This window comes from Syzygium oleosum, unplaced genomic scaffold (genome assembly GCF_021117445.2).
Source record: "Syzygium oleosum isolate NSW1041296 unplaced genomic scaffold, Sole_v2.1 Sole_v2.23, whole genome shotgun sequence".
Lineage (NCBI taxonomy): Eukaryota > Viridiplantae > Streptophyta > Magnoliopsida > Myrtales > Myrtaceae > Syzygium > Syzygium oleosum.
The window spans coordinates 6,342,013-6,360,278 of NW_026607507.1; the positions used below are offsets into that span (position 1 = coordinate 6,342,013).

Genomic DNA, 18,266 nt, shown 5'->3' on the forward strand with positions numbered 1-18,266 from the left:
AAACTTCTGCAATTGGAATCTGTAAAATCTTTCGTTAGATTCATCTCATTTGCTTTTCACCGGTAGCGTTAGGGAAGTCAAGATTACTGCAAGAGAAAAAGAAGTCAATAATCTGGAGGAAGAGCTGGTCAGGGGTCTGGCAACATATTGCACCCGCATTTCGAGAAAAACGATGAAAACGCCAAAATCCCAAGAGCCATATTCTCCAAGTGAGCCGCCCACTCATCTAATCAGCTAGTATCCCTCGACATCTCCTATATAAACCTCTCTCCATTCATGTCATCACCAGCTCATTCGTTCTCCATAATTTACTTTCCTATTCTTTCCCACTTGTCACTGCCAAATTTCGTTTGCCTTCATTTCTTTGGAGTGAAACAAATCAGTTTCTCTGAAGTTCCTATGGCATCTGTTGAGGTAACTTTCCCCGTTCAGTGCATTCCCATCCTGTTCATGAGTTCTTGTTTTTCTTGTCAGTTTATGATTTGAACCCATTTGCCTCCATCGAGGTTGAGTGGAGTTTGAGCAACAAAAATCAGCAAAATCGGTTTTCTGCAAAGATACTAAAGTGCTGGACCCAATAAAACTTTATAGTCTTCGGCTCGAGCAACCTGCATATGTAATGTCCTAGACACACAGATGATCTCAAGTTGCAAACCTCAACTTTCACAGTCGACAGATGAGTAATGCTTGAGAATTAAGATAGTAGATGGTCTACAGAAACTTGTTTTAAAAGTGATGTGGCAGATGGTGAATAAGTATTTACACTAGTGGGTCATATTCAGCATTAAAATAGATTCTGTGGCTCAAACAAATTTGGTGAACAAGCCTTTATATGCATAGCAGTTGTTCATCACAGAAAATGACTCATTGCAACAAACACCATGTCACGCAGGTTGAGTCAGTGAGCACAGCACTTCCAGTGGAGAAAACTGAAGAACCAATCAAGCCTCAAGAGGAGGTGGTCGAGCCGCCCACACAAGAGGCGCTTCCTGAAGAGCCAAAGGAGGAGGAGGAAATTACTGTAGCAGTAGCCGAGGAAATAGTGACCACCGAGGCCAAAACACCGTCTGAAGAAGCTGAAACTAGAGAGCTCACAGGACAGGCCGAAGTTGTCACACAAGAGTTGAATGTAGTGGAGAGTGAAGAGGAAACACCAAAGGAAGTCACGGTTGCAGAGGAGGCTGCAAAAGTAGCACCTGAGACCGAGCCAGCATTGGTTGTGGAGGAGACTGCGGAGGTAGTGCTGGAGTCCACAGTTGAGGAGACTCCAAAGGAGGCTGCCGAGCTGGTGGTGGAGGAGAAGAAAGAAGAAGTATCAGCAGAAGCTGTTGATGTTTCGGTTCCAGAAGCTGAACCAGAAAAACCAAGAGAGGAGGTTAAGGAAGAAGAGAAACGGGCGGTTATCGAAGAGAAAGATGGCGGAGAAGTTGCAGCTGAGAAAACCGAGTAGCGATCAAGTGACGAGAGGAGAGCAATCTGATTGACAGATGGAGGTTTGCGTGAGGATTGAAACCGTAGCTAATGCTTTGGTCTGTATGTTGCTGTACTTTTTAAATTTGGTTGTGTGATGATAAGAGTCGCTGCGTCATGGATTGTATTCACTCTTGGAGAAGAGACTTTGCTTCATATTATGTGCATGCCTTGCAGATAGAACAGGCAACTGGTGCATCTGTGGTACGAGACGAGAGATGTTTTGTAAATAATGGGATTTTGGAGTTTCTCCTAACTTACCCTTTCTTTAGTAGTCTTCTGTTTCACATGAGATGGACAATTAACACTTCCATTTAGCTGCAAGGATCGATATTGCAGCACAGAACATTGAAAAAGTAAGTCTACAGTTGATCCGATCAAGGTTACCGACATTAAAGACTGATGTGAGGTCAATGTACCGTGAAGCGCAAGATATGTAAGTTATCTCCCTCCGGGTTGTAGCAAGATCAAAGCTTTGTTCAAGCACCCAAAGATCTCCATTACACATTGGATATATTCCACCCTGTCGTGATCCGAGATCAACCTCGAGGGATTTAATTGATTGCAAGGCAAGCACGAGTTACTGTCTTTCGAAATAGCGTCTACGCTTTGCATGTATTCTCTCAAATTCTACTGATTGCAACTTAATTTCTTACTGATTACAAACAAAGTGAGACTATAGTGGTCATTAACTTATTTTAGGCTGGTTAGAAGCCGAGTAGAGACCACCTTATACAAACTAGAAATTTAGGATAAATAATTGAAATCGCCTAAACTCCTCGCATATCCTTTAAAGCAGAGGTAAGAACGAATGCAAACACAAATAATCATGACTAAAGGCCTGAAGAATGCTGACAAAATGAAAAGTTGCCATTGATCTATCAGGGATGACTCGGATCAATTTGAACTCGATCAATTCGAGTTGTGAGTCGAACCGCGGGCTGATTCTCCACATCTTTTATTCATTGTAAGCTAAAATTGCATGAAAACATGCCTCACATGACAAAACACGCATTACTCAACCGTAAAACGGCTGAAGTTGCTAAGGGTATAGTCGAGGATCGGCTCAGAGTGGCCAAGCGGACCGAGAACGACGGTCCATTGTCCAAACTGAAGATCAGTATGAACAATACGTATTCAGCCTGAATTCTGGGCTCGAAGCACCTCCGGAATGAGCCTTAATGACCTTTGGATGACCCTATGATGTATCCGAATCAAACCGGACCGCCTTTTAGAATATTTAATATTTACAGTTATATCAATGACTTCGTCATTTAAGTATGAGTTTTTCCACCCATTGTGGTGATATCTTTTCAACTATGTGAATTCCCATACTTTCCTATGCGTGCTGCATAAACCTGTCAAAATTGGTCATAGATCCATTTCTTAACCTATATTTAATGGGCTAAGTTGTTAAATGAGTTAGTTATATTTAATAAATAAGTTTAGACAAAACTTATAGGTCATAAATGGGTTTTATATATGTATCAAATGGGTTCACAATTTATTTAGAACTAATCGACCTTTATAACTCTCTCTTCACTCTCACTCTCTCTCTCTCTCTCTCTCTCTCACTTGATCTCGGACTCGCTTACTCGGTACCTTCACCTTAGCTTGGGTGTGAGTTTTCCTAAATTTGTTTAAATATAAAAATATTTTAGTAATATCAGTCGGGTTGGGTATGAGTAACTAGATTTGTATTGTACGAAAATGGGTCAAAACGGGTTAACTGGGTCAATTTAGGTCGGACTATTTTTAACCCGATCCACCCATTTGACAGGTCAGTGCCGCGTAAGCATAATGAATTGAAATAATCCCTCCTAATCATGTAATCGTTACTGTAAGTCCAGATTAGCCTAATTAGTCAACATATAATTCATATAAAGATGTGCCATTTGGAAGAGAGTCATTACATGTAGCTGAGATAGACCTCTTTACATGTCCACTAATAAATAGTCGGGATAAATCCATTGTAAATCTTACAATTTGTCATAAAAGGGCAATTTAGTCCTAAAACTTTCAAAAAGTGCAATTGAATCCTAAAACAAATTATGAAAGTGTAATTAAATTCTAAAAACTTTCAAAAAATGCAATCAAATCCTAAAACTTGTTACGAAAATGCTTAAATCTAGGTGTTTGCTCCTAAAAGTGGAGCACTCCGCAAGTCTCCAAAACTCCTCTCCTGAGCGTATTTGAAAGTGATATTTTGATTTACTGGTATCTGTTTTGTAGCTTTTTTTCTTCCGATTTAGAGTTAGATTTAAATTGGGTGCTCTTCTATCCCGATTTAGATATAAATATGGGATTTACATATTGGTGATCTTTTAACATATTGGTGTTGTTATTGTCTCTAAACGATGATAGTGTTGGGGATGCCGAACCGAAGTGCGCACCACCTTGTGGCAAAGCCGCAGATACTAAAGAGGGAAATGTCGGCATGTACTCATCATTGATGAGGATGCGAGTTTTGATGATTAGCCGTTAGTTGTGCTATGATGCTATGACAACTCCGTTCTTGTGAAATGAGTGAGTCTCTGCAGGGGTACCAAGTTGATTCATTTTTCAGATTTGCACTGGACCGTAACTCTTTGGTTTTGTCTTGAAGTTATGTATATCTCCTTCATGTGAAATGAAAATTTTCCTTCCGACTAAAAAAATTAAACTTTGGTAGTTAACAATTAATTCAAAAGTTCAAATTTGAAGTCGTCTTATTTTAAGTCGAATTCAGTGAAAGCAACTTTATTATTTTGAAAAAATCACAGGAACAAACACTCAACCGCTAAATCTTAATCCCCACAAATCCCTCTCTTTTTTTGTCACAAAATTATCCATTCACGTTCAATAACCAACACTGTTAGAACATAATTGTGGGCTTCAGAACATTAGATATCCCATAGGGGCTGGGGAGGTTTACACAGCTAATTAAAAGGGAGGGCCTTTTCATGATGGGCTATATTGATCTAGTTCACAAGTTGATTGTCCTCACGGGGACAATGGGCTATTCAAAAATCATAAATAGATGTAGGCAAATTGAGTTGATAAATTTAAAAGACTTATAAAAAAAAGTCAAATAAAAGTTAATAAGTAATTCAAAAAAGAGTTAATAATCCGAAACTAGTAGGTAATTTAAGCGGAAAAAAGTTGGTAAGTTATTGTTTACACAAAAAATAATCAAGTTGTTGACATAGGCAAGCACGTGTTTAGTACATGAACTTGGATAATCATGATACCATCATACACGTGACTTATTGTTGACAACCTTATTGATATTAGCAACCAACGTTCGCACATATTGATGACACATGTTGATGGATAATACCAATCAGTTATCGATACATGGTGACGAATGACTAGAGACCATCAACAAGTGTGCCGATGAGTAGAAGACTGTGTACAATTCGTTAAATAGATAAGGAGCGTTGAGATACAATTCAAGGTTCGGGGTTGCTATAGGACAAAGTGATTAGAACGATGAGGCAACTAGCAAGCATTGGCACGAGGAGTAAAATGAGTATGAATGTGAGCTCAAGATCACCGTACTGGACAGTTGAGATTGTGGAGCAACTGACGTGAACATTTTGAGAGAACAACCATTTGAGAACCAAATTTCGAGATTGTGAGAATGCAGGCACAAGATTTTCTGAATGAAAGAACAAAGGAACAACCACTTGGAGGCACAATCATGGGGCAGTTTACACCCATAACCGTTCAAAAACAAGGTCAGGAGATCACGAAGGCATAGACGCGAGACTTTCACGAATAAAGGAGCATAGAGGCAGTCGATGGAAACCGCTTGAGAGGAATGCAACCGCTGGATACTGCTAGGGAGTATGTACTTACACAAACATTATAAATACCACTTGTCATCCACTAAGAAGCCCCCGGCACAAATCAAGCAAAATTTACTATCCTGCACTATACTTCTATTTTTCAAAATCGTGCCGTCGATTAAATTTCAGCATGTTTTTTAGCTATAATTTTCAAATTCCCATCATTGATTAAAATCTGATGTGTATGTTTACCTTGCGTACTCAGGCTTTGTCATCGATTAAATTCCGACATGATTTGCATTTGTATATTTTGGTTTAAAGTAAAGTTGTTGGTTTCTTCATTTGGTTGGATATCTTCTGTCCGGAGTTAATGCAGAACTCATTTCCCCTAATAAAAATCGAAAAATCAACTTTTGGTGAAAGGTATTTCGTCGCGGTAGAAATTCTGGCAAAACAGTTACCCAAATAAAGATTTGTAAATTCATATATAGTTTTTTTTTTTTTAAATTTATGACATTGCTAAGAAAGACAAATAACAATCGGCACTAAATTACAAAACGTTGTTAATATGCAAATAGAGAAAAAAAGAGTAGGTAATTTCGTTAAAGTACATGTAAGTAACTAACAAATTATCGATAAATCAAGTGACAGGTAATTTTGTTTACCAACAATTTTTGACGATTACAAAGTCCTTTAAAAATCTACCAACACGGAAAAGAAAATTTGTTTTTTTAGAACAAAATAGTAGAATCGTCAGTGGAAAAAAGAAAAAGAAAAGAGAAATCCGCCATTTAACACATCTGGGTAGGACTAATCTTGTCTAGGTGCGTTCTTTGTTACTTTCAAATTTGACAAGGCATGGGTCCAATTTTCATTTATGGGACGGTGACCTTATAAAGTAGTTTCGTCCCTTCCGTACCTTTCTTTTCAAAGCATAAAGGCAATAATCATAAGACTCCCCTCCTGTCTTTCGAGATAATTTCCTCGCAATTAAAGGAGATGCGATTCATTTATTTTTCAATTAAGCTAGTATATTTGATGGCTTCTAAACTTCTCCCAATCGAGCCAAGAAAATCTAGAATAAAATCAAATCTCATGGTGAATCTCCTTGGTTAAGCAGTTAGCAAATGTTATAAATGGAATCTCATTGTGAATCTCCAAGCAAAATGTGTTTCCTTGTGTGTCTGGACAACGAAATAATGGCAACTATTCATCGGGGACGAGCATTATGCCACCAAGTGCAGGAAACTTTTTGATCCCTCGATTTTTTTGTGGCTTTTCGAGCACTCAATTAAATTTCACAAAGTATAATCATGTTCATCATATTATTACCAATCGTATCCCACAAATTTGTGCAGCAAAGGGAGATAAAATGAACCGAGGTACCGACGAGAAAGACGAACTTGCTTATCGGATGACTATATTCGTGGAGGTTCCGTACAAGACCTGCTTAACGCGTCTCATCCAATACAAAAACATGAACCACATCCATTGTAGAGGCACTGAACAACAATGGTGGACCTGCACATCCCTCCCGCGTATCTCCCAATTAAGATATACACCACATTTGTTAATTCACACATCCCATTAGTCTCTGACTTTCTCTTTAATCAACTTTTAGGTTTGACTTCCAAACTTGGTTCAGATCAATAATGGTGACTGTTGTAAAGATGCATCACCCGAAATATGATATAAGCAAAACGATTATGTGGCTTAGAACTGTAATCATGTGCCCTTTGTGGTGCACTATCGATTATGGTGCATTCTTTTTTAGTACTTAATCTACTGGAAATGGGAAGATAATGTAGACAAATGAATCATTTCTTATTGATGCAGTGGACCCCCCAAAAAAGGGAAATAATCCAAGCTCATTCGAATATGGAATTCAAAGGGATCAAATTGTGATTTAAGTTATGCAGTTAGGTGAAGTTTCTTGGGGTGGGTAACGACGAGGTCAAAAGAAAGTCCATGTTCTGCTAATGACTCCATCACTATCTCTTTTTTATACTCTGTAAAAAAGCAAGAAAGCTTTTGGAGTGCCGGCCAAAAGAATTGTGTAGGCGTATCAGTAGTTCAAAACCCTAAAACATTATCACCAAGTTAACAAGGGGGTAAACCCTAAATGACTTGTAGCTTCAACAACGAGGATGAGGATGCTCGTGTGACTAATCAACGAATAATGACTGATAATTCAGATTATAACGTTGGAAACATCCTTCCGCTTGAACCCATCTTGATCGATATGTTCTTGCTGGGGGTACGTGCATTAAAATAATTAGCACATAATTTACAATAAGTTCTCTGAACTCTTTTCATTGAATGATCAGATGTATCTCAAAGAACTAATGTTGAACAATTGTCATGCGTGTATTTTTCACTTCATATATGTAGTGATGAACTTAGGGCAAAAGTTTAATACCCCACAATGTTTCTTTTGTTTTGGTGACTCACAACATGCATGTAGCTACCAGAAGGCTCTATGCATAATTAGGCAGCTTTGTCGGCATGTTAGCTTGATACGCCCCCACCAAAATAATTAGCATATTGAAAGACCCCAGCTAAAAAAAAAAGTTGGAAAAAGCACGAATGATGAATGCCCTTAAAAAGCACCCATAACCTTAGCTTTCTGATAAGCACAAGCACTATCAAGAACCACCATCAAACATCACAACCCAACACACTCTCAATCACATACCAAAAACCCACAATACACTCTACTTCTTCCATAATCATTTCAGTCCGACATATTCAAAACAACCAAAATCAAGCTCTCTTAATTCCTCGAGAGATGTGGCACATGTTATCAGTCATAAGGAGGAACCTCCAGAACATGAGGAAGAGCTCTAGGGTTGCCGATGAAGGCATGTCCGGAGGTGGCCGGAACGGAGCTATCTTTGTGCAAGAACTGGACAGGCGGGCGCCGGAGCGTGGATGGAGCGGCCTGTCGATCATATACAGTGTTGTGCAGGCCCCGTTAGCGATACTCTCTTGCCTGTCTCATCCTCATGTGAATGGTGCTGATGGGGTGTGGGCTTCTGGGCATGAGTTCGTGCAGATATCGGAGATGAATCACCTCATGGTCAATGACAGCATGCGGTATGCAATCTTGATGTAGATCTCATCGGCTGGAGAGAGAGAGAGAGAGAGAGAGAGTTTTGGCTTTTGATTCCATTTTTCTTTCTTGTGCATGCATGGAATGTAAAATAATTAGACATAGAGAGTGTGCATGGATTTGGCAGACTCATAGATGTAATGGGGCATGTTAGTTTCAGATATGAGCCATGTTCAAATTCTTTTCTCCTTTTATTTCGCTGTTTCTTGGTGGGAAAACACACTTGTACTGATCATGTTAGTGTGTTTTCCGGGTTTCGAATAGCCGCACAAAAAATGCGCATATTCTTTTTCCAGAATCTTTTTTTCGTTGATTTAAGATAGCATGTCTTTACTTTAATTGATAAGATGTTAGGCATCTGTTGTCTGTTCTGTTTGGTTTTGGTTGGTCTACGATCCAGAATCAAGACCACAGATGAAAAAAAGGTTTTTGTGTCAGTGGTTTCGCTATGCCCCAGTTTCTTCCTTTTTCGCTATTCCACTGTCTCTTATCAAAAAGATTATTTTTAAGAAGAAACTACGGTATAACCAAAGAAGAAGAAACTGCGGGCACTCCTTTATTTCATTCTGGTTCTTGTCAAAAGGTAATAACTTCACTTGACTTTGGGCAAGTGACTCTAATGTAAAAAGAAGTGCAAAACATGTGTAACACGGTCGCTATACCTTTTGACACGAGCCATAATGTTGGCTGTCGAGTTTTCCAATAACAGTGAAATTAATTTCTTTGCGCTCTCTCTCTCTCTCGACCAAATATTGCATAAATTAAGTTTTTCCCTCTCTTAATTAAGTTATTTATGAAAATTAATTTTTTTTGGTTAATCAAGGGTATAAAAAAAAAAACTGAAATTTCTAAGAAAACTTTGCCTTTGTCCTTTTTGGTTTTTAGGAGGGGATGTTGAAATAATTTTTGTTGCCATTATTAGTAGTGGAACTGGTGGGGACAAGGGCAGGTGAAGGAGCATAACGTTTTAAAGCTGAAGGAGCTCCTCTGTCTTCCTTTCTTTTTTCTCTTTCTCCTTTGTTTTTCTTGGCTACTGGTTGAAGTTCAGTGTCCAAGTACTTTCGAGATTGAATGAAGAACAATATTTAGTATTATTCATCTTGTCCGTACATGTTGAACTTACCTTTGTCTTTCAACCGTAGAGTTATCCAACGGATGAGTCCATGTTAGTTCTCGATGAACTACGGATTGACTATGGTGAAATTCTTATAATTTGATAGGGCTAAGCAATCGGACTAGATTGCCTTGAAAACTGGTCCGATTTTCGGTTCAAAGTGAAGGATCACTCGAGAACCTATCGAATTTGGAATCGGTTTTACAAAACCTAAAAACCCTAGTTTTCTATTGATATCTTTTTCTCTCTCTCTTTTTGTTCTCTCCAACCTCATTTAGACACTTCATAACTCTCTCTCTCTCTCTCTCTCTCTCTCTCTCTCTCTCTCTCTCGTGACTCGCCATCCTCCTCGCTCTCTTGTGGCTCACCCTCGCTCGTTCGAGCCTCACAACCCTAGCTCGTTCTTGACTCGCCTTCGCTTGCTTGCCCTCGTTCAACTTTTACTTTGAATCATATTATTGCTCATATTATTTTGCTATAAAAAATGAAATAAAAGAAAGGAACAAAAGAAAAATAAGTTCTTGGGTAGACCTTAGAACTAAACCAGAAAAATAAGGTCGATTCCAAGGCCAACATGATAGATTCCAAATTTCAAAAACTGAGATATGGTTCTAACAAGTTAGGTTCCAGGTTCCAGATTTGGAACCTACTCATCCAAACCCCTAGTATTCGACGATGCATGCACTATTGAAGCGTACCATAATAGCGACAATTCCACGTCCTTTTGGCTAATACATAATTTGAAAGCCATTGCCCCTCCATTCGTAAGAAAAGCTACGTGTGTGTCTATATATATGTCGGAACTATTATTTAGACAATAGTAGATGGATCGAAATGACAAAATGTTTTGACAAAAAAAAAAAAAGAGAATTGACAAAATACATTGGATAGCACACCTTACAAAGCAAGAAGTCTCGAATTCGGTTCTTGCCAATCACGACTTCTTATGAAGATGTCATAAAAAAAACATTATCCTCCGAAACTGCCAATCAGGATGCGCTTATAAGAGATATGAATGGAAAGCCTAGGGGCAATCATTACGAGGAGGCTAGTGGAATTTGGCGAGGTGTTCGGATGAATCGAAAACCAAGGGGAAAAAAGGAGAGGAAATGGTGTGTGGTGAGGAACAAGTCAACTGCTCGAGATTTTCGGATTGGTTTGTCGTAGTGGGAATTTCATCATGAGAAGTAGTGGGAGCGGCCGCCGCAACTATAATAAACACTATACTAATACTCGTCGAGACGCTTGGCACGTTTGGTGCGAGCTTTACCTCGTACTTCACTTTTTAAGGTCACTTTAACAAATATTTTATCCTAACAAATCTCAATTCTTATGCATTATATATATGTATATATACACGTATCTTATTCTAAAATACTCATAGGCAGAAATTATTTAAGTAAACGGAACAAATTTCCATATCTAAGTTATACAAAAATCAAATTGACACTTGCTTGCTAATTCTTTGTTTTACGTGAAGAGTAAAGGTTATTTTGATATTTATGCAAAATTACAACTTTTTTGACCTTTTGGTGATTGGTGTTCTTGAAAACACGTCTTAAATTCTTTAATTTCTAGAGTTTAGTCTTTTCCTATCATTTTTCAACACTAGAATTGTCGAGATTCACAAAATTTTACAATATTACAACTAAACCTTTGAGCTTAGCCTTCAATTCTTTGACTAACTATAATTCTTTTGGTTTGATCACAAGTGAACAAAGGAAGAACCATGTAATAAACTTTACTTGCAATTTACTTATGACATCAGCTGGACTTAATTTGCAACAAGGAAAGTTCAGCAAGTAAGAATTCACTTCTTTTAATGTTATCATCAAAACTTTTCTTGCATACGACATTTCATACTGATCAATATTTCATGATTAATCAATGCCTCTCCAAACAAGAAGAATAATTCAAGAAGTATTATATGAACATATTATAATTATTTGTCACAGCCGAATGCAGTTTATTGTAATCAATTCCATGTTCTGTTAAATATGAAATTCATTTTCAAATTTAGAGTTTAAATAAAAAAAACCCGTGCAACGCACGGACAAACAAACTGGTATATATAAATTAGAAAAGGTTTTGAAATCAACCACTTAAATAAAAGCACGTCTTTAACCAAGTGATGATGACCATGAACTTGGTACTTGATTGTACTCTAAATTGTAATTAATACACTTCTCAATGACAAGATGCAACTTTTTTTTTTTGGATTCGTGATAATAACTACAAGAAAGACTCCTGCGATTTGATTGACAAATGAGCAAAATTTTAGATGGGCTCCTATTATTACACGTGGATGGCCTTTGTTAATTGGAGGATGACCTTATAGTCACTAATAAGTTATCTGCGGGCCATGGCTTTACACTAAAAAATTATTTTGGTTTGCAAAAGGCATACTTATCTCATATTGATTTTTTTTAATTACACACAATCTTGCATGTTGCTCCAAAAAAAGTATTCAAATGTGGAATTTTAGGGTCACTTTACTTTTCCGGACTTTTATTTCTGAAAAAAGATAAATAGGTTCAAAATAATGACACCGAGTATAATTGAGTGTTCCTAGCTCTTTGAGCATAAAACTAACTTAAATTATTCGTTTCACCAGTCTCAACGTTGATTTTGTCCTCCACCAATAATCGTCATCCAATTATAGTACAAATCATTCCTTTTATCAAACAATGGTTTGGAAAAGGGTAAAAGTATTAACAAAGTCTTAAACCAATTGCAATTGAGCCAATTCAAAAGGTTTCAATTGTGCTAAATTAGTCCTAAACATTTTCACAGTTTGCCAATTGAGTGTATTCAGCCAATTTTGGCCTGAAATCGTTGAGTAAACGTCGGCCATCCTACATGACATGGTTGGCGCTGATGTGAACATTTTTTAATAATATTTTTTGAATTTTTTGTTCTTTTCTTTTCTTTTCTTTTTGTTTTTTTCTTCTTCTTTTTTTCATTTCATTTTGGCCAGCGAGGTTGAGGACCAACAAGCCCTCATGAGCCATTGGCAAGGGTCGCAGCCCTCACTCAGAGGTGGCAGGGCATGAAGGCCCTGGGTAAGAGCCTTTGCACCCTTGCTTGCAGCCGGCGAGGCGATCCTCGTCCAGATCTGGTGACGGCCTTCACACCCTCGCCCGAGGCTGGCGAGGTGGCCCTCGTCCAAGGCCTTTGCAGTTCTGTCGGCCCCGAGCGAGGGCACAAAGGCCCTTGCCTAGGCCCTGTGCGACCTCATCGATTGTGACAAGACACCCCTCGCCTAGATCTAGTGAAGGCCTGGGCAAGGGCTGCGACCCTTGCCAACGGCCAACGAGGGCTTGTTGGCCCTCACCTAGTGGTAGGCGACCCTTGCCGGCCAAAATAAAAGAAAAAAAAAACGAAGAAAAGAAGAAAAAATTAATTTTTTTAAAATTGTAAAATATATTCAAATTAGTGCTGGTTGTGCCATGTAAAACGGCCGACATCTAAGTTATCGGCTAAAATTGGCTGGAATGACTCAATTGGCAAGTTGTAAAAATGTTCAGGACTAAATTGGCACAATTAAAAGTTTTAGGATTGAATTAGTACAAATAAAATAAGTTTAGGTCTTTTTTTATGTTTTCGCTTTGAAAAATTCACCACACGTCATAAAATGCCAAAAGAAAAAATGTTCATTTTTCATTTTTAAGCTATAATTAGCCAGAAGAAATCGACTACTCTTGCTATTTCCAATTCCTAGTGCAAACCCAAGAGAGATGATTCGTAGCTAAGAAGGAAAAGAAGAATACTTATCTTTTGCGTAAAGATATGGAAAGTGCTTTGCAATTTTTTTTTTTCACTCCTCTTTATGTTTTCCACTAATTGAAAATGACATGAGGACTGAAGTGCGTTTATCAAGGAAGTGATATGATTGAGCCAAGTTGAGTCTTGATGGGGACAAGCACGCACTTAGCTTGAAGTCCTTTCCACGGTTCATTTTCCTGCTATATTCTCCCTTTTAACATTGGCTATGCTTTAAATCATGTACTTGCTCAAAGTTCTTTCGCTCCTTCACTCTTTTGTTTAAGTACATGTCTTTAGAAGCATATCCTAATAAAATTCCTTGTGATGGTCACTGTAGTCTTTTTGCTTATGTCAGCAGGTTCCATGAATTTTCCTAGTTATGTTGTTAGTTTCACTAAGGCTGATTACCAAAGGGCTAGAGATTATTATCCCTTTATGGTTTTATTTGGGAAAAAGATGCTAGAAGTGCAGTAATTTTTATATAACGCTCACTTTGGTATCAAAATTTCGAGCTATCACTTGAGTATCAATTAATCGATTAAGTGCTTATTTCGATGATTCGTGCCACGTAGCTTCTTTAAAAAAATTTGGACGCCGAAATGGTTTTTTTTTAACCAACATGGATAATCTTCAACTGGCTTGGCAAAAAAGGGGCCACAACCACGTCGTTTAGCCCTTTAGTGCCCCCAAATTGACTTGAAAATGAACCCTAATCCTTGAGTTTGTCTTGGAAGTTTGATAGGAGAAGAAGAAGATTGAGGAACCAGAGCTCAACAATTGGAGAAGAAGAGAGAGAAACGGAGAATTCGATGAGCATCATCTGTGGAAGATTGGACTCCCATTCTTTTCGATTTGTAAATTATTCAGATCTTTCCTCATTTTTTTTCAATTTTTGGTTCTTCTTTCTCAGCTTTACTCACTAAGGAAAAGGGAAAAAAAGGAAAGAAAAGAGGGCTTTTAGAAAATCAAGGGAAAAAGTACCCAAAATGTCCTAAACTTATTCCATTGATACCAATTCAGTCCTAAACCTTTCGGTTTAACTAATTTAATCCTAAACATTTTCATATTTGTGCTAATTCAATCCATCCGATCCGATCAATTTAGGTTGGAAATCGCTGATGTGAACGCCGACCATGAACGTGGCAGGTTGCACCGTGGTCCATCCAATCCACCTAGTCGTACACGGCGAGTTGCACCATGGTCTGACGTGGGACAGGATAAAACTTTTCAGGGCTCTTTTGGGATTTCAAAAAATGAAAGCAATATCAAGACTTGGGAAGTCTTTTTGAAGAGTTTCGTAGGGTCGAAACACCAATTGAAGTTAAGACGAGTTATTGCACCGTGGTGGAATCCTGCATTGGTATAGTGTTCCCGGCTGAACCCAGTTTCCATCCATTGTACACCCTCTTGAATGCATTCTAATGGAACCCCGCCACTCGGGAGTTCCTCACTCTCCCAAGATATTATATCAGAAGGTTCACTGGTCGTATCACTTTGGCCGCCTTTGGATTGGCATTTCAACCCGCCACGAACGACTACAAGGGGGTAAGGATCGTCTACCATTATCATCTCAAAGCTTATGAAGTCGAGGCATGCTAGTTGAGCACGACCTCATGAAAGAAGGTTGATGCGAACTTCATGTGCTCCTACTTCATGGAAAGTCTATCCCAGCTTTTATGAATGGAGCATTGCACCGGTTAGTGTTGGATGTTTGTTTATAAAACAAACAAAATAATCTTCTTTCCTTTATCCCACGTAGGAAAGTTTTGAGAAAGTGAGCCACTTTATAAGCGTGAATATCTTGCTTGCTCTTAGAGTAAAGAAGACAATGGGGTGTGTGTTAGTCCACACAATACCCGCGTGCGGGTGCGCGATTATTAGGCGCACTTAGCACTAATCCCTTTACTTTTATTTTATTTCGTAAGGTTATCTCATTAATCTTTATTAGTTGAAAGGTTGTTTTTTGTTTATTAAATAATTTTCGAAATTATGAAAATTCGGAATTTTATTTATATATATTTTTATTTTATTTTATTCCGAATTTTACATGTGTCTTTTCAATACAACTTTTGGAGATTATACTTGTTCAGTTTTCAATCTTTCCCGAATGGTTGCATTTGTTTAGTTTGCAACTTCTTCCGAAGGAATATCTTTGTTAGCTTTGCAACCTTTCGCGAAGAGTTGCTTATGTTCTTTAAGACCGATTTCTATATATGTCAGTTTTTGGCAAGAAGGAGATAAAAAAATCAATTTTTCAAGTCTTCTTTCGAAAACTACAACCATCATTTTCAATTATTTCCTAGAGAGACCTTGGAGAAATACTAGAATTGCTATCTAGTATTCTCATTTTGAGACTTTGTTGTATCATGGAGGATTTTGCCGGTAACCATTAGCAACATTGTGGGGCAAATAAATCCTTAAGAAAAGAACAGTTAGTCTACGGGGAGGTCATGGCAAAAGAAAATTCTGAGTGCTACAGTCTTGCATTCGATTCGATACAGTGAATGATGACTTTGCTGAGATAGCGCTGCCTAAAATGGATCCAGATCGTGCATGCGAAATTCTCCTCCATGAATCATCTATGATCCCAGGATCTCATGTCCTGATGGTCTACACACCGTATGAGACCTGTGACTGTTGGGTTATGAAGGAGTAAGGTGTGGGGGAGTCGTGGTTTAAGCATTTCGGTCCTGCTGGAGGGTGAGCCAATGTGACCTATATGCGTGATCAACAAATCGAGGGTTGTGGTCAAGAATGTCGATGATGGGGAGCTAGTTGTATGCAGGCCAAATGTTTAGGTCATCAAGAGTCTTGGTGTCTTCCAGCCCGTCAGAAATGTTAATCACATCGAGAGCTTGGTTTCACTGCCTTCAGGGAATGAGAGTCCTAGTGATCTCAACCGGTATGCGTTGAAGGATCCTCCTCTTTGTAATGAAGCTGAAAGAAGATCACGGTGGTGTGGTGGATAAAATGAGTGAGAGTGGATATATGTATAAGCAGTTAGTGTGCGTTAGTGAACTAGTTTGTTGCACTGTTGCATTAGCTTCTCTCGGAGCATAGTTTAGGGCATCGAAGTAACAAGGAGAGTTAGCTCCCGTGTTCTATGATCTTTCTATCTATTTAGTGTAATGAAGCAAATGTTTCAAAGCTTCTAATAATTACAGTATACAAATGCAAGGGCGCTGAAACTCTGTTGTGGTTTATTCATTTGCGAATCGTCCAGAATTAAAAGCGACATTATTCACTGCTAAAAAACAGAGATAGGGGATGGGCAAGACCGTCCCTAAAGCCTAAATTCCTATCCCCAAGGGTCCCTAGCGACAGTAAGCTAGCCGTTGCCCTGATGGCTGTACACTTGCCATTGTTAATATTTAGGGACTGTTGGGGCACCCATCTCTTGGAGTACTGGTGATGCTGGGAAGCAGTTGCCAAGACTAACTGATAAGGACCACTTGTGCCGTCCTTAAGGGACCATTTTACACTGAGTGAAGCAACAGCTTCTAAGGAACTCTTAAGAGACTGCTGGCCGACCTTGATGCAATGTTTTCACTTCCCTGGAACGATGTACGTGCGTAAAATTCTTGAAACATCTGCAGTACTTCCAGAAACTATATGTGCATTACCGCTCCGCAGATTCCAGGATAGGACTATTATGTCCTGGAGCTGAACAAGGGCAAAGATTTTGTGGACTCCACAATTTCATTAGAATCTACCTGTGCATTGCCTATGGCTTTTGCAGTAACAGTTTGCTTCGCAATGGTGTTATGACCAATTAACCATTTATTGAACAGTGTTGGAATTGCGAGTCTGGGAAGCTTCTATGTAACTCCACGGGTGCCTCAAGATGCACCATATGGAGTGGCTGCATGAATGACTTCGTTTCTCGAGAATTCGGTTATAGTGCAGCGTTGATTGCGCCTTTAAACAAGCAGGATTTTCTCTTTTTCTTTCGTTTTTTTAGTTCCGGATTCGTTATTACTGGCTTGCTCCTTCCTCAGATGCACCTTTCAATGCCTTGTCTCCGAAACATTTATCAACATACTCTTCACAATTTGCCTCTTTTAGTCAAAAGAATCTCTGCATTTATAACACGATTTAGCTCTAGATACGACTGTGGTAGGAGCAAGTCTCCCTTAAGGCTATAAATTTTTATTGTCTAAGCTAGTATCCTCTCAGAGGGGCGAAAAATGTCGCAGTTGCAAAAACCTGTGAGGACTTTTGATTTAGGCTGTCTTCCGAATGAGATTATGGTAGATATTCTGTCCAGGTTACCTGTTAAGTCGGTCTGTAGATTCAAGTGCGCAAGCAAATCTTGGCACACTTTACTCAGCGACGACGAATTCATCACATTGCAACTCGACCAAGCTATTCGAAACAAAGAAGACTGCCTTCTCCTAAGGCATCTCTCGGAATAGGATGCTCCGACATGAATTGTGAAGGAAGATGATGGGACGTAAAAGATTAGATTATGGCCTAGAGAGGGTTCGCTCATAAAATCTGTCTTTCCTGTGACATGTCTGGTTTTTATGTGATAAGCAAGTGCTTCAGATTCACCCAATTTCTTGTTGTCCGCTGGAACTCAAAGAATTGAATGCTTCCTTCTTGAACAATGTTGAACTGAGATGGATACGGTACGGTCGGTTCATAATGTTTGAGTATATTTAGATCATTTCGCGCGTGCCAAAAAAGATGCAGCAAATGTCCTGAAAGTATCTGGGTGACAGTTTGAGAACAAGATATTCTCGAGGATCAAATCGATCTTATAATTGGGTTCATGTTTTATGTGACATGCTCTCTAACGATAATCCCTCCAAGCCTAGAGCTGTGACAACGCAACAACATGCACCAAACTAACTGTTCTCATAGAAAAGCGCATAATGTTTGATCTCTGTTTGTCCTCCTTCCTATATCTATTCTGTGCATGTGAAGTATGGAGAGTTCGAGGAAAAACCTGAACCTCTTACGTTTTTCATTCTTAAACCTGAACAATTAATGCCTTAAATAGACAATGACGACTTTAACAGCCAAAATTATG

The 18,266-nt window shown here is 38.7% G+C and overlaps 2 protein-coding genes across 2 annotated transcripts; both read left to right on the top strand.

Moving 5' to 3' along the window:
- Positions 1–254: 254 nt before the first annotated feature.
- Positions 255–1,744, top strand: LOC115680777 (uncharacterized). The gene is made up of 2 exons (XM_030604614.2): positions 255–414; positions 893–1,744. The coding sequence occupies exons 1-2, from the start codon at positions 277–279 to the stop codon at positions 1,448–1,450; spliced, it is 696 nt and encodes a 231-aa protein (XP_030460474.2). The 5' UTR covers positions 255–276; the 3' UTR covers positions 1,451–1,744.
- A 6,284-nt stretch (positions 1,745–8,028) lies between these two features.
- LOC115680732 (uncharacterized) lies at positions 8,029–8,355 on the top strand. The gene has a single exon (XM_030604563.2). The coding sequence runs from the start codon at positions 8,029–8,031 to the stop codon at positions 8,353–8,355; it is 327 nt and encodes a 108-aa protein (XP_030460423.1).
- The last annotated feature ends 9,911 nt before the right edge of the window (positions 8,356–18,266 follow it).

Coding starts and splice junctions, on each gene's coding strand:
- LOC115680732 (XM_030604563.2), top strand. CDS start 8,029: ATGTGGCACATGTTATCAGTCATAAGGAGGAACCTCCAGAACATGAGG.
- LOC115680777 (XM_030604614.2), top strand. CDS start 277: ATGTCATCACCAGCTCATTCGTTCTCCATAATTTACTTTCCTATTCTT. Junction 415..892: donor TTCCTATGGCATCTGTTGAG/GTAACTTTCCCC, acceptor CATGTCACGCAG/GTTGAGTCAGTGAGCACAGC.